The sequence below is a fragment of the Physella acuta genome, unplaced genomic scaffold (genome assembly GCF_028476545.2).
Source record: "Physella acuta isolate Inbredline_101_S28 unplaced genomic scaffold, ASM2847654v3 ptg000094l, whole genome shotgun sequence".
Taxonomy (NCBI): Eukaryota; Metazoa; Mollusca; class Gastropoda; family Physidae; genus Physella; species Physella acuta.
This window is the reverse complement of record NW_026731614.1, coordinates 394,319-411,577: the sequence shown is the minus strand read 5'-3', so window position 1 is coordinate 411,577 and position 17,259 is coordinate 394,319. Positions and strand designations below refer to the sequence as shown.

Sequence of the window (17,259 nt, the reverse complement as noted above, 5' to 3'; positions counted from 1 at the left end):
TCAAACATGCCAGTACACAAAAATGTGTTGACAAAATCAAGAACTCACTGTTTTAACCGGACAGATTCTGGTGGCATGAAAAAGCTGGACAAGGCATTTACTGTTATCTGAAACAAAACAAAATTGACTAAGAAACAAAGTTAAAACCATGTAGGTCAGATAAACCAAGAATTTATACACTTTCAGAACTATATAAAACAAATCAAGAAAGAAAGTGATTTTGTATACTTTTCCATAAAGAGAGCAGATTTGTACATAAGATGCCTGTAACTTTTTAAGAACAACAAATTCCCCTTTATCTGTCCTAGAGAGAGAAAATACACTTACTGCATCAAAAATAATTTCCAGTGGCCTAAACTGGACCCTAACCCTCGAGTCACACTGGCCATCAAGAGGGTTGGTCTCAAACAATATGGTCAGCAGGGAGACATTCTCCTCCTTTGACACACCCACGGAGCTGACTATCCGTGGTATGTATTCCTTACGGGGCAGCCCAGTGATCCTCAGTTTGTCAACTTTAGCATCCAATCTGGTCGAAAAAAACAAATTGGAAAGAAGTTAAAGAAAATATAAAACATATTTGTATATTCTCACTGTTTTATATAAAATTCTAGGATAGTTTTTGGTTAATATTTACAAACTATAACCAGATTGTTTCAGCCAAGGTATTATATTTAAGGTATACTGATTACATTTTTGTTTTCTTGACAATCAAAAATGTTTAATTTTTATATTAAAATTCCAATAAAAAAAATCTTAGTATTTTAAACTACATGCTCTTCTGTATAGACCAGTGAAGTAAACAAAAAATTGTTCAATAAACTGTAATATCCTACCTGACAGCATTAGCAGCGGGGCGCTGGCCAAAACTTGCACATATTTCTGTCAGTGAAAGCTTCATCAACTGGACCTGGTGGTCATCTTTCCTGGGAAGATTCAAGACAGTCAAGGCTATAGACATTGCTGACTTGACAAGAACCTTATTGTAACGGTCATCTTTCCATGGAGAGATCCATGACCCAGTGATGAGGTATTTAAAAAAACCTCACTTAAAGCAAATCAGAATAACTCAGTCAATGACCCTGTGGTAGGGGTCGGCGTGGTCGAGTCGGTAAAGCTCATGGTTGCTAAACCAAAAAGTCTCCATTTCGAACCCTCGGGCAGATGAGGCTCGTTAGCTGGGGACAGCCACTCTTCTAGGAGAGACAACTCCAAAATTAAACAACTGCTGCCTTGTAGTTTGTTCTTGGTTGGACTAAGGCAATGGAAGCAAATCCAAAAAGAAAAGCAGGCTGAAATCGGAGTCAATGGCCTCAATGGCGCATAAACAGTTGACACGTAACGCTTAATTGTGTTGGAGGCGTGGTCGAGTCGGCAAAAAGCTCATGGTTGATAAATTCTAACGAAGTCTCGAGTTCAAACCCACTGGCAGATAAATCTCGATCCTCTTCAAACACTGATAATTAAGAACGAAGAAGAAGAAGAAAGACCCTGTGGTAAGGAATGATAAAAAAACTGACCTGCAAGTGGAAATGACTCAATGCGCCACTGATTTATACTTACTTGTGTCTGTTGTCTACAAGAGACACTGAGAGCTTGTTCAGTTTAGTCACCAGTCTCACTGCCACATACTGCAACACAAAAGTCAAACAATACAAAAATGAGACATTTGTTCAAACAATACAAAAGTGAGACATTTGTTCAAACAATACAAAAGTGAGACATTTGTTCAAACAATACAAAAGTGAGACATTTGTTCAAACAATACAAAAGTCAGACATTTGTTCAAACAATACAAAAGTCAGACATTTGTTCAAACAATACAAAATTGAGACATTTGTTCAAACAATACAAAAGTGAGACATTTGTTCAAACAATACAAAAGTCAGACATTTGTTCAAACAATACAAAAGTGAGACATTTGTTCAAACAATACAAAAGTCAGACATTTGTTCAAACAATACAAAAGTCAGACATTTGTTCAAACAATACAAAAGTGAGACATTTGTTTAAACAATACAAAAGTGAGACATTTTTCAAACAACACAAAAGTGAGACATTTGTTCAAACAATACAAAAGTGAGACATTTGTTCAAACAATACAAAAGTGAGACATTTGTTCAAACAATACAAAAGTCAGACATTTGTTCAAGCAATACAAAAGTGAGACATTTGTTCAAACAACACAAAAGTGAGACATTTGTTTCAAACACGTGTCAGACATTTGACAAGCCTCACCATCACACACAGAAAATTGTCTTCCTAAACCCCAATGCACACTGTAAAAATGTTTAAAACACTACCCACTTCTATTGGGAAGGTTGGGTCTTTAGCATTTTCATCATAGCCAATAGCATTGTACAGCTTGTTCTTCTCTTCAGGGGTGAACCCTTCTTGGAACTTGTTGCCTAAAACAAATTTAAACATTGAAAATGTTGCTTAAAATAAAGTAAATGCTTTAGATGAATGGGAACATGTTGCCTAAAACAAATTTAAACATTGAAAATGTTGCTTAAAATAAAGTAAATGCTTTAGATGAATGGGAACATGTTGCCTAAAACAATAAATTGTTAGGATTGATGGAACATGTTGCTTAAAACAAAGTAAATGCTTTAGATGAATGGGAACATGTTGCCTAAAACAATAAGTTGTTAGGATTGATGGAACATGTTGCTTAAAACAAAGTAAATGCTTTAGATGAATGGGAAGATGTTGCTTAAAACAAAGTAAATGCTTTAGATGAATGGGAAGATGTTGCTTAAAACAATAAATTGTTAGGATTGATGGAACATGTTGCTTAAAATAAAGTAAATGCTTTAGATGAATGGGAAGATGTTGCTTAAAACAATGAGTTGTTAGGATTGATGGAACATGTTGCTTAAAACAAAGTAAATGCTTTAGATGAATGGGAAGATGTTGCTTAAAACAATAAATTGTTAGGATTGATGGAACATGTTGCTTAAAATAAAGTAAATGCTTTAGATGAATGGGAAGATGTTGCTTAAAACAATGAGTTGCTAGGATAGATGATCCCTATTTCAGTTACTACACAATGATTGATAAAAAGACTATAGGGCTAACCCCTCACTTGTTGCCTAAAACAAAGATGAACGTTGAACATGTTGCTTAAAACAATGAGTTGCTAGGATAGATGGAACATGTTGCTTAAAACAAAGTAAATGCTCTACATGCATGGGAAGATGTTGCCTAAAACAATGAGTTGTTAGGATAGATGATCCCTAGTTCAGTCACTACACAATGATTGATAAAAAGACTATAGGGCTAACCCCTCACTTGTTGCCTAAAACAAAGATGAACGTTGAACATGTTGCTTAAAACAATGAGTTGCTAGGATAGATGGAACATGTTGCTTAAAACAAAGTAAATGCTCTACATGCATGGGAAGATGTTGCCTAAAACAATGAGTTGTTAGGATAGATGATTCCTAGTTCAGTCACTACACAATGATTGATAAAAAGACTGCAGGGCTAACCCCTCACTTGTTGCCTAAAACAAAGATGAATGTTGAACATGTTGCTTAAAACAATGAGTTGCTAGGATAGATGATCCCTAGTTCAATCACTACACAATGATTGATAAAAAGACTATAGGGCTCACCCCTCACAAACTAAACCACACAAAAAGATCAACTACTTCCTCTACCCACAGAAACTGGGGTCTAAAACATACTATTTTTTTCCTTCCATTTGAAAAATAATAGTTTTAAGAAGCTGAGATCTCAGACAGTCAGTTACCAAAGTCTTCTAAGCCTTTAGACAAATAAAAGTATCAAGAAGCTAAGATCTCAGAAAGTTACCAAAGTCCTCTAAGTCTTTAGACAAATAAAAGTATCAAGAAGCTAAGATCTCAGAAAGTTACCAATCCTCTAAGCCTTTAGACAAATAAAAGTATCAAGAAGCTAAGATCTCAGTCAGTTACCAAAGTCTTCTAAGCCTTTAGATAAATAAAAGTATCACGAAGCTAAGATCTCAGAAAGTTACCAAAGTCCTCTAAGTCTTTAGACAAATAAAAGTATCAAGAAGCTAAGATCTCAGAAAGTTACCAATCCTCTAAGTCTTAAGACAAATAAAGGTATCAAGAAACTAAGATCTCAGAAAGTTACCAATCCTCTAAGCCTTTAGATAAATAAAAGTATCAAGAAGTTAAGATCTCAGAAAGTTACCAAAGTCCTCTAAGTCTTTAGACAAATAAAAGTATCAAGAAGCTAAGATCTCAGAAAGTTACCAATCCTCTAAGTCTTAAGACAAATAAAGGTATCAAGAAACTAAGATCTCAGAAAGTTACCAATCCTCTAAGTCTTTAAACAAATAAAAGTATCAAGAAGCTAAGATCTCAGAAAGTTACCAAAGTCCTCTAAGTCTTTCTCAGATCCTGGCTTCTTGGTTGGGCTTGCTTTCTTCTTAGAGGGAGCAAACCAGCCCCCAAACCAAGAGGCCTGACTTTTTTCCTCATCCCTCTTCTTGCCTCGCTTGATCACCTGAATTACAATATTTACATGAAGGCTTTGTAACAATTTTTTTACAGATCAATAAGATATTTAAATTAAACTGATAGATTTCAAAAACTTAAATTAATCTTGAAATTATATACCATTTCAAAGGTTTTCTGAGTTAACCTTTTTAACTTTTAAAGGTCATCTAAGTTAATCTTTCTAAGGCTCTCAAAGTTCATTATAAAAGCCATCTGACATTGAAACTGATACTTGTATATATCATAATAATAAAAGAATGCAAGCTGTTGCCATGGTAACTCACATCCATCTCTGCTTGGTTGCGGCACATAGAGATGTTGAACACATCCAAATCTTCTTCACATTGCTGAAATAAAAAGTCAACAATTCACTTTTTACCTTTGTTGAACAACCTAAAATCATGACATTAACCAGCACTTTGTTGAAAACATTATATCTGCCTTTTAAATAATTGGATAGCCAATTAAAATAAGTTTGTTTTTTAAACAAGATAGAATTGGAAAAATTAAGTAAATCTAATATGCAATTCAAAATTATTGTTGATTAAAAAAAAATTGCCATTGCTATATTTTAAAGATACCAAGTGTCATTCAGCCTCCGTCAAGATAAAATTACTAAGAGTTACCAGTACTGACAAGTTACCTTTCATGCAGTGCAAAAAATTTACCTTCAACAGCCCTTGATCTTTGTAGCTCATCTTTTTGTTCTCAAGTTTTTGCTTGTACAACTCCCGGTAGAGTTTCAGCTTGTCTCTGTGTTCCTTCATAACATTCCAGTTCCACATTTTCCTTCGGCGCTGGACATTGTGCTCAAGGATAACAGCATAGGCATGGTGCCACCTACATAAGGTACACAGTCAAAGAATGATAGGTGCTAAGTGGATAACAGCATAGGCATGGTGCCACCTACATAAGGTACAGAGTCAAAGAATGATAGGTGCTCAAGGATAACAGCATAGGCATGGTGCCACCTACATAAGGTACACAGTCAAAGAATGATAGGTGCTCAAGGATAACAGCATAGGCATGGTGCCACCTACATAAGGTACACAGTCAAAGAATGATAGGTGCTCAAGGATAACAGCATAGGCATGGTGCCACCTACATAAGGTACACAGTCAAAGAATGATAGGTGCTCAAGGATAACAGCATAGGCATGGTGCCACCTACATAAGGTACACAGTCAAAGAATGATAGGTGCTCAAGGATAACAGCATAGGCATGGTGCCACCTACATAAGGTACACAGTCAAAGAATGATAGGTGCTCAAGGATAACAGCATAGGCATGGTGCCACCTACATAAGGTACAGAGTCAAAGAATGATAGGTGCTCAAGGATAACAGCATAGGCATGGTGCCACCTACATAAGGTACAGAGTCAAAGAATGATAGGTGCTCAAGGATAACAACATAGGCATGGTGCCACCTACATAAGGTACACAGTCAAAGAATGATAGGTGCTCAAGGATAACAGCATAGGCATGGTGCCACCTACATAAGGTACAGAGTCAAAGAATGATAGGTGCTCAAGGATAACAGCATAGGCATGGTGCCACCTACATAAGGTACACAGTCAAAGAATGATAGGTGCTCAAGGATAACAGCATAGGCATGGTGCCACCTACATAAGGTACACAGTCAAAGAATGATAGGTGCTCAAGGATAACAGCATAGGCATGGTGCCACCTACATAAGGTACACAGTCAAAGAATGATAGGTGCTCAAGGATAACAGCATAGGCATGGTGCCACCTACATAAGGTACACAGTCAAAGAATGATAGGTGCTCAAGGATAACAGCATAGGCATGGTGCCACCTACATAAGGTACACAGTCAAAGAATGATAGGTGCTCAAGGATAACAGCATAGGCATGGTGCCACCTACATAAGGTACACAGTCAAAGAATGATAGGTGCTCAAGGATAACAGCATAGGCATGGTGCCACCTACATAAGGTACACAGTCAAAGAATGATAGGTGCTCAAGGATAACAGCATAGGCATGGTGCCACCTACATAAGGTACAGAGTCAAAGAATGATAGGTGCTCAAGGATAACAGCATAGGCATGGTGCCACCTACATAAGGTACACAGTCAAAGAATGATAGGTGCTCAAGGATAACAGCATAGGCATGGTGCCACCTACATAAGGTACACAGTCAAAGAATGATAGGTGCTCAAGGATAACAGCATAGGCATGGTGCCACCTACATAAGGTACACAGTCAAAGAATGATAGGTGCTCAAGGATAACAGCATAGGCATGGTGCCACCTACATAAGGTACACAGTCAAAGAATGATAGGTGCTCAAGGATAACAGCATAGGCATGGTGCCACCTACATAAGGTACACAGTCAAAGAATGATAGGTGCTCAAGGATAACAGCATAGGCATGGTGCCACCTACATAAGGTACACAGTCAAAGAATGATAGGTGCTCAAGGATAACAGCATAGGCATGGTGCCACCTACATAAGGTACAGAGTCAAAGAATGATAGGTGCTCAAGGATAACAACATAGGCATGGTGCCACCTACATAAGGTACACAGTCAAAGAATGATAGGTGCTCAAGGATAACAGCATAGGCATGGTGCCACCTACATAAGGTACAGAGTCAAAGAATGATAGGTGCTCAAGGATAACAGCATAGGCATGGTGCCACCTACATAAGGTACACAGTCAAAGAATGATAGGTGCTCAAGGATAACAGCATAGGCATGGTGCCACCTACATAAGGTACACAGTCAAAGAATGATAGGTGCTCAAGGATAACAGCATAGGCATGGTGCCACCTACATAAGGTACACAGTCAAAGAATGATAGGTGCTCAAGGATAACAGCATAGGCATGGTGCCACCTACATAAGGTACACAGTCAAAGAATGATAGGTGCTCAAGGATAACAGCATAGGCATGGTGCCACCTACATAAGGTACACAGTCAAAGAATGATAGGTGCTCAAGGATAACAGCATAGGCATGGTGCCACCTACATAAGGTACACAGTCAAAGAATGATAGGTGCTAAGTGGATAACAGCATAGGCATGGTGCCACCTACATAAGGTACAGAGTCAAAGAATGATAGGTGCTCAAGGATAACAGCATAGGCATGGTGCCACCTACATAAGGTACACAGTCAAAGAATGATAGGTGCTCAAGGATAACAGCATAGGCATGGTGCCACCTACATAAGGTACACAGTCAAAGAATGATAGGTGCTCAAGGATAACAGCATAGGCATGGTGCCACCTACATAAGGTACACAGTCAAAGAATGATAGGTGCTCAAGGATAACAGCATAGGCATGGTGCCACCTACATAAGGTACACAGTCAAAGAATGATAGGTGCTCAAGGATAACAGCATAGGCATGGTGCCACCTACATAAGGTACACAGTCAAAGAATGATAGGTGCTCAAGGATAACAGCATAGGCATGGTGCCACCTACATAAGGTACACAGTCAAAGAATGATAGGTGCTCAAGGATAACAGCATAGGCATGGTGCCACCTACATAAGGTACAGAGTCAAAGAATGATAGGTGCTCAAGGATAACAACATAGGCATGGTGCCACCTACATAAGGTACACAGTCAAAGAATGATAGGTGCTCAAGGATAACAGCATAGGCATGGTGCCACCTACATAAGGTACAGAGTCAAAGAATGATAGGTGCTCAAGGATAACAGCATAGGCATGGTGCCACCTACATAAGGTACACAGTCAAAGAATGATAGGTGCTCAAGGATAACAGCATAGGCATGGTGCCACCTACATAAGGTACACAGTCAAAGAATGATAGGTGCTCAAGGATAACAGCATAGGCATGGTGCCACCTACATAAGGTACACAGTCAAAGAATGATAGGTGCTCAAGGATAACAGCATAGGCATGGTGCCACCTACATAAGGTACACAGTCAAAGAATGATAGGTGCTCAAGGATAACAGCATAGGCATGGTGCCACCTACATAAGGTACACAGTCAAAGAATGATAGGTGCTCAAGGATAACAGCATAGGCATGGTGCCACCTACATAAGGTACACAGTCAAAGAATGATAGGTGCTCAAGGATAACAGCATAGGCATGGTGCCACCTACATAAGGTACACAGTCAAAGAATGATAGGTGCTCAAGGATAACAGCATAGGCATGGTGCCACCTACATAAGGTACACAGTCAAAGAATGATAGGTGCTCAAGGATAACAGCATAGGCATGGTGCCACCTACATAAGGTACACAGTCAAAGAATGATAGGTGCTCAAGGATAACAGCATAGGCATGGTGCCACCTACATAAGGTACACAGTCAAAGAATGATAGGTGCTCAAGGATAACAGCATAGGCATGGTGCCACCTACATAAGGTACACAGTCAAAGAATGATAGGTGCTCAAGGATAACAGCATAGGCATGGTGCCACCTACATAAGGTACACAGTCAAAGAATGATAGGTGCTCAAGGATAACAGCATAGGCATGGTGCCACCTACATAAGGTACACAGTCAAAGAATGATAGGTGCTCAAGGATAACAGCATAGGCATGGTGCCACCTACATAAGGTACACAGTCAAAGAATGATAGGTGCTCAAGGATAACAGCATAGGCATGGTGCCACCTACATAAGGTACAGAGTCAAAGAATGATAGGTGCTCAAGGATAACAACATAGGCATGGTGCCACCTACATAAGGTACACAGTCAAAGAATGATAGGTGCTCAAGGATAACAGCATAGGCATGGTGCCACCTACATAAGGTACAGAGTCAAAGAATGATAGGTGCTCAAGGATAACAGCATAGGCATGGTGCCACCTACATAAGGTACACAGTCAAAGAATGATAGGTGCTCAAGGATAACAGCATAGGCATGGTGCCACCTACATAAGGTACACAGTCAAAGAATGATAGGTGCTCAAGGATAACAGCATAGGCATGGTGCCACCTACATAAGGTACACAGTCAAAGAATGATAGGTGCTCAAGGATAACAGCATAGGCATGGTGCCACCTACATAAGGTACACAGTCAAAGAATGATAGGTGCTCAAGGATAACAGCATAGGCATGGTGCCACCTACATAAGGTACACAGTCAAAGAATGATAGGTGCTCAAGGATAACAGCATAGGCATGGTGCCACCTACATAAGGTACACAGTCAAAGAATGATAGGTGCTCAAGGATAACAGCATAGGCATGGTGCCACCTACATAAGGTACACAGTCAAAGAATGATAGGTGCTCAAGGATAACAGCATAGGCATGGTGCCACCTACATAAGGTACAGAGTCAAAGAATGATAGGTGCTCAAGGATAACAGCATAGGCATGGTGCCACCTACATAAGGTACATACAGAGTCAAAGAATGAGAGCAACGCCTGATGCCACCAACATTGGCAACAATTGATAAAATAACAGCATAGTCTTAAGTCCCCAACATGAGGCAAAAATAGACAGAATTTAAGCAAAGTGTGATGCTGCTTTAAACATTTTCCATAAAATAAGACTGATAGGTTCTTTGACTGTTCAAGTACACAAAATTAAAACAACAGCAGTAAACAACAGGATTTAAAAGGAAAATTTTAAGAGTCAATCACAATAGTCTAATAGTTAATGTAATCCTATAGGCCACATTACATCCAAATTACATACAACTGACTGTACAAATGCAAGAGTCAATACAAATATCCAGAATTAAGGCAGCTACGAACACTTCAAATGGAATGAATTTATTACACTAACCATTGTTTGGCATGTCCTTTATAAGAAACCGCTGGCCTGGTTTTCTTGTACATGGCCATCAGGTTCATCCGCTCCATGGCCTCAAGTATCTCCAGAATGTCATCGTACTGTGGGAACATTTCAACTGTTAGCACTCAAGTCTACCTCATCAATTTACCTGCTGGTCTCAAACATCAACTCACCTGGTCTAAAACATCACCTCACCTGGTCTTTAGAGAGTGACACATCAACTCACCTGGTCTGAAACATCACCTCACCTGGTCTTTAGAGAGTGACACATCACCTCACCTGGTCTAAAACATCACCTCACCTGGTCTGAAACATCACCTCACCTGGTCTGAAACATCACCTCACCTGGTCTGAAACATCACCTCACCTGGTCTGAAACATCACCTCACCTGGTCTGAAACATCACCTCCCCTGGTCTGAAACATCACCTCACCTGGTCTAAAACATCACCTCACCTGGTCTAAAACATCACCTCACCTGGTCTGAAACATCACCTCACCTGGTCTGAAACATCACCTCCCCTGGTCTGAAACATCACCTCACCTGGTCTAAAACATCACCTCACCTGGTCTAAAACATCACCTCACCTGGTCTGAAACATCACCTCCCCTGGTCTGAAACATCACCTCACCTGGTCTAAAACATCACCTCACCTGGTCTGAAACATCACCTCACCTGGTCTGAAACATCACCTCACCTGGTCTGAAACATCACCTCACCTGGTCTTTGGACAGTGAAACATCAACTCACCTGGTCTTTGGACAGTGTAACATCACCTCACCTGGTCTTTGGACAGTGTAACATCAACTCACCTGGTCTTTGGACAGTGAAACAGCAATCTCATCAAACACCAGGGTAAGGAATATCTTGGGCAGGGAGAAATCTGTCTGTTCAGGCTTGGTGTTCAAACGTAAATGTGCTACGGCTGATATGGGCTTGAACACTGGACATGGAAAGTTGGTCAGTTTGAAATTTGGGTGTTTCATAAAGATCATGTACATTTCAAAATTGTAAGCATACTGTCCACTGTTTGAACTGTTTAAGTTACTGTTCAGTTTTTTTAACTTAATTAACAAACTCTTGCTCTGGCTACCATCAACAGGTATCTAAGGAAATAACACTGTATCTTATGCTAGAATGAATAAGATACTTACAGTATTGCAAGTTTGGTTTCATCCCTTGTTTTGCTATATTATCCTTTAGTGTAGTCTGCAAAAATAAAAGGTAACTTTAAAACCACTATTAAAATATCAGATGTTTTAAAATGTAACAGCACACAAGGGAGGTAAGTGTTAGGGACTTATACTGCCGCTAACACCACTAGTAAATAACAAGGACCATAACCATGGGTGGATATCAACAGGAAGAGGGCTAGAGAGGAATTTTTCTTGAACAAAAAAAATCTAAAAACTTAAATATAATAAATTTTAAGAATATGATATATTAAAGAAAAAGCTATAGACCTATAATAAAATATAAGCAGGGGAAGTAAGATATGGTAAATAATATTTTTTTTATTTTTACAGGAACACCATGCATACAACAACAAAATTTGTTTGTTTTTTTTATTTTAAAATGTTTTAAAAAGAATTCAATTAATATAGAAATGCTTTATTGATCTTGAAGTTTGAATAAGATGAATGTTTGGACAAGAAAGATTAAATTACTGAAGTAAGACATGTCATTTGGTCAGCCCAAGTTAGAGTGAATGACATAAGTTTGTGACATTTTCATTTATTTAATTTTCTAAATAAATCTCTAATCTTATTTTTCTTTAAAACAATAAGCACTTATGCTTTCCCTTTAATTGATCTAATTTATATGATTATAACTGATTTTTTACATTTTTGTGCTGTGTTTTTTAGAAAGAAAAATGGACAACAATTTCTGTTAGTGAAGAGAATGGTTAAATAAATTTATTAGAAAATGTGGCTCTGTACATCCACAATTGTTAGAAGAAAAATATTATTTGTTTTAGTTATTTGTAAGCCATATGGACATTGAAGTCAAATCTGGCGCAAAAAAGTATTTTGTAATTAACTTTTATAATTTTAAGTTTAACTTCAATTTTTCTAAAATTTTATACTTTATAAATATTCCACTGGTGAGTTTGTAAAACTTTAAAAAAAAAAAATTTTTTTAAAAATTCAAAACAATTTTCAAGGTGTGAGATTAAGAAAACTTTCAATCATCAGTAAAGTACAAGAGGAAAGGGGAGGTAAAGTGATAAATGGCATGGTTAGTATTAGTTTGGATGGGAAGGCAAAAAATCTCAATTCAAACTAAGGTGATGTTAGTGGGTTGTATTAGTAGAACTCTTGGTGGTGTACTAATTATAGAAGAAATTAAAACCTGAATGCATTCATGGAGCTCTTGCTGCAAAAATAAAGCACATAATGTTAATACAACAGTGACAGAGATCTCTACAAGATTTAGTGATAAAGGGAGATAAACTAGAAATGCATAGCATGGAAACTAGTCTCCCCTACCTGGGTCTACATAACAAGCTGATACAAGACAACTATTTTATTTAAAGCAGGCTGATAATAAAAATTTAAAGCAATAAAGCAAAAAAACTAAGCAAAAATTGTAAGTTAACACTAAAACTGTTGGACGGCTAAATATTTTCAAAAAACTAGAAAAAATAATGTAATTTCAAATAGTTTAAAATAGTTAAATTCAATACACAGCACATTTATGTCATAATATCAAAATAACTTACCAGGATAAGTTTCTTGTCTAAATCCTGTAGAAGTTTCCCATTGCTGTTCCAATAGACACACAGGGAGTCAAGGCGAACAAGCTAAGGATTATTCATTATTTAGTTAGAATACATCCCACTACACATCAATATTTTTAACAATCATTTTTATACAGTAAATTTCAACACCAATAAAAAAAAAATTGTGAGACTTGCCTCATAACACAAGAATTGTTGCCAGAGAAATGAATGTAATAAATATTATATCTAATTTTAAAAGTGAACTTCACAAATTTAGAACATTTACAAGGACAATAATGGGACGGAGTGGTCTAGCGGTAGAGAGCTGGACTGCTAACCCGTAAGTCTCGAGTTCGAATCTGGGTTCAAGTCAGTAGACCGTCCCTGAGTCCACCCAACTCTGATGGGTACCTAACTCACGTTAGGGAAAGTAAAGGCGGCTGGGCATAGTGCTGACCACACTATCTCTTCATATGCCGAGGTCACAGAAACAAGTGAACTCTACTTCACTTGCCCCATAGACCGTAAGGTTTGAAAGGGAACTTTTACTTTTACAAGGACAATAAATGTTTCCAGACAAAGTCTTTATCAGCACATAAGTGTGTTTATAGACTAAGCTGTGCGAGATGGGGAGAGTGGTGATGGTGGTGGTTTTGTTTATTCAACCCTTTAGTCTCAAGAACTAAAACTTCTTGGCCACACATCTGTGTTGAGCCAGGTTTTAAAATTAAGGTAAATATTTGACAGCAGTCACAGTTAAGTCAATTATAATAGCATGTTTGTTTTTACTGGTGTTTAGAAATTGAAAGACTGTCTTTTTGGTTTAAGGATCTTAGATGTTGGTTGAAACAGTCCTAGATTTGTGAGGCTACCAAAACTACCTGCTTTTATTAATGCTTCATTATACAAATCTCCTGTAGTTAAAAATTGAGCTTAAAATTGAATAAACCAAAAAAAATCTGAGCACCAACTTTATAGATCTGTGTCACTGCTTCTTTGATGATCATTTCCTTCCAATTGGAATCTGTTGTCTGAAAGAGAAGGAATTCAATTATTACAATTATTCCAAATGAACTAAAGAAATATTACTAATTTTAAAGTATTTTGCAGTTATGTCCCTTCTGTTATAACCATTAACTCAGTGTAACAAGCTCACCTGGAATAGAAGTTCATTTAGGGTGATGCCCATAGACACTGGCCGAGCTGGATTGCTGTACTTGTCTTCATACCGGATGTGAATCAGGGACACTTTGATTTGTAGATTTTTGATGACCTGCGTGGCCAGCTTTTCAACAAAACTGTCATTTTTTACTTCTTTTGGCTTGTCTGGCAACATTAAAAAAAATGTTAGACCCACATGCTAGTTAATAAAAATTAACTTAAATAAACCGGGAGTAATCTCCCCTAAACTTTCTCGGATATTCTTATATAACACTATGTGGGATGGCAACTCGGAATATAGACATGATTTTTAATTACTTAAACTTTTAAAAATAGAATAGAATCTCGTAGAAAAAGATTTGCGCACCAAGCGAAAGCCAAAACAAAATGTGCATAATAGTGCGCAGTATTATTAGTACTTTATAAATTTATATGCGTTTTTTGGAGAAATCGGAAATAGCGTAAATTACTACTTCCGTTCAACAGAAATTACTCAAAATTTGAAAGAAGGTAGAGGATTAGATCTTTAACTTACATGTGAAATTTCATTTATCTATCTGAAATAGTACACAAGTTAGAGGCTTTTGAAAAATTCAAAGTAGAAAAAGTACCATTTCCGGTTATCAGGAATAGCTCAAAAGTTGATACGTATCTACGATTTTTATATAATACTTATATATGAAATTTCATCAACCTAGCTGTAACGGTACTCAAGTTATCGTGTTTACAGACACACAGACACACACAAGATTGCAAAAATATATTTTTCCGACTCAGGGAGGCGTAAAACATCGAGATTTGTAAAACTCGATTTTTTAATTTTTTTTTGCATGATTACAAGACTTTCTCTACACTTCGTATATACGAGAAAGTAAAAACATAAATAACAATTGCTGTTTGAAAAGATTGGCTTCAATTTTCTAATATATTCATTTAGGCCTAACATTAAGAAAATAAACACTATAAAATATAGCACCAAATCAGATTTAAATTTAAGGTTGATATTGTTTAGACATATCCACACAATGTTGCTGGGTAACGTAAGATGCAAAACCCAACATTACCTTAGAAAATTGAAGTATCAGCTACATGTTGGTAAGGTGTTCTTTGTGTTGTATGTTTACCTAATTTTACTTGCAAGTTAAAAACATAGGTATTGCTAATGACAGAAAGAATAATTTATTTCCACCAGTATCAGATTTAATTATAATTATCTGTGACAGCTGAGTCCAGTCCCATACCATTTTATATGTTCCTACCAGTACCAGATTTAGTTTATCTGTGAACCTTTCATATGTTCCTACCAGTACCAGATTTAGTTTATCTGTGAACCTTTTATATGTTCCTACCAGTACCAGATTTAGTTTATCTGTGAACCTTTTATATGTTCCTACCAGTACCAGATTTAGTTTATCTGTGAACCTTTTATATGTTCCTACAAGTGCCAGATTTAGTTTATCTGTGAAGCTTTTACATGTTCCTACCAGTACCAGATTTAGTTTATCTGTGAACCTTTTATATGTTCCTACCAGTACCAGATTTAGTTTATCTGTGAACCTTTCATATGTTCCTACCAGTACCAGATTTAGTTTATCTGTGAACCTTTCATATGTTCCTACCAGTACCAGATTTAGTTGATCTGTGAACCTTTTATATGTTCCTACCAGTACCAGATTTAGTTTATCTGTGAACCTTTTATATGTTCCTACCAGTACCAGATTTAGTTGATCTGTGACCTTTTATATGTTCCTACCAGTACCAGATTTAGTTGATCTGTGAACCTTTTATATGTTCCTACCAGTACCAGATTTAGTTGATCTGTGAACCTTTTATATGTTCCTACCAGTACCAGATTTAGTTGATCTGTGAACCTTTTATATGTTCCTACCAGTACCAGATTTAGTTGATCTGTGAACCTTTTATATGTTCCTACCAGTACCAGATTTAGTTTATCTGTGAACCTTTTATATGTTCCTACCAGTACCAGATTTAGTTGATCTGTGAACCTTTTATATGTTCCTACCAGTACCAGATTTAGTTGATCTGTGAACCTTTTATATGTTCCTACCTGTACCAGATTTAGTTTATGTGTGAAAGATGAGTTGAACTACACAATTAGCTCATACCTTTCTCAGCCTCCAGCTTTTTTTGCTCATCAATTTTGGTCAATATGGCTTGCTTGAGTTCCTGCTTGGCTTTGAATTCTTTTGCTGCATCGTATGTGATTCCTGTTGGGACATATTATTTTTAATAATAGATATCGGCAGACATTATGTTTTATTCTGTTTTTTTCAGACAGCTTTAAAGTTTTTCAGAAAGTGTTGCATTTTTTTAAGCAACCAACCATTTTATGGCCTAACTACATTTCCTTACAAATAGCTACAAGCTAATTTAGCAAGTATCATTGGAATCAAAACATGTTTAAAAACTTGTATCCACTATGTACAATAAATAAATCCTAAAAGAAAATGTGAAGTGTCTCCTACCAATATTAGGGACCACTAGAGCATAAACTCCTTCAATCTGTGCTACAACTGCCTCAGAGTACAAGTTCTTCCATGGAATCTTCAATGTCAGTTTTTCTGAAATACAGGAATATATTTCTTCACAATGCTTATTTGAAATGGAATAAACAATTTTAGATTATTTTCAAAACCAGTGATACACACAGACTACATCTAAAAGAATATAAATACTCAATATCATATCCTTTTTCCCAGTTAGATTAAATTTAATATATGAGAAACTGCACACAAAAAACATCGATATTCTGACCATTTTACCTAGATGAAAAAGTTTTCATTAACATGATTTGTCAGAACTATTGAATTACCTATATGGCCTGCCTTGATCTTTATGGGCAAATCCATGTCGTCCTAAAAAACAGAAAGATCATTGAATTGTACAAACAAACCAAAGGAAATGTGTTAGAAGAAATTTAAAAATGTAATTTAATGCCAGACTGACAGAGCTTACCAGAGCATTTTCTTTTAGGTTCAGTTTGTTGAGGACTACATCTCCTGTAATATACAACATTTTTTTTAGCAACAAAATTCTTTTGTGACTTCAAGCTCATTGTACTCTTCTACTAATTAGAATTAAAGGGCTCTATCAGATATAAGCTAATATAACTATGGCAATTAA

General features: G+C 36.9%; 1 protein-coding gene across 1 annotated transcript in view; it reads right to left on the bottom strand.

The window, feature by feature from the left end:
• Positions 1-17,259, bottom strand: part of LOC131929450 (intermembrane lipid transfer protein VPS13A) — a 120,391-nt gene that overhangs the window by 96,319 nt on the left and 6,813 nt on the right. Inside the window, exons 2-20 of the mRNA XM_059285665.1 lie at positions 17,092-17,135; positions 16,949-16,991; positions 16,602-16,697; positions 16,242-16,343; positions 14,111-14,280; positions 13,926-13,985; positions 12,955-13,035; positions 12,585-12,608; positions 11,387-11,441; positions 11,045-11,175; positions 10,224-10,330; positions 5,160-5,331; positions 4,776-4,838; positions 4,366-4,498; positions 2,308-2,408; positions 1,564-1,631; positions 837-926; positions 328-529; positions 49-107 (exon numbers count right to left, since the gene is read on the bottom strand). Coding sequence (XP_059141648.1) covers positions 49-107; positions 328-529; positions 837-926; positions 1,564-1,631; positions 2,308-2,408; positions 4,366-4,498; positions 4,776-4,838; positions 5,160-5,331; positions 10,224-10,330; positions 11,045-11,175; positions 11,387-11,441; positions 12,585-12,608; positions 12,955-13,035; positions 13,926-13,985; positions 14,111-14,280; positions 16,242-16,343; positions 16,602-16,697; positions 16,949-16,991; positions 17,092-17,135 — 1,801 coding nt within the window. The remainder of the gene's footprint in view (positions 1-48; positions 108-327; positions 530-836; positions 927-1,563; positions 1,632-2,307; positions 2,409-4,365; positions 4,499-4,775; positions 4,839-5,159; positions 5,332-10,223; positions 10,331-11,044; positions 11,176-11,386; positions 11,442-12,584; positions 12,609-12,954; positions 13,036-13,925; positions 13,986-14,110; positions 14,281-16,241; positions 16,344-16,601; positions 16,698-16,948; positions 16,992-17,091; positions 17,136-17,259) is intronic.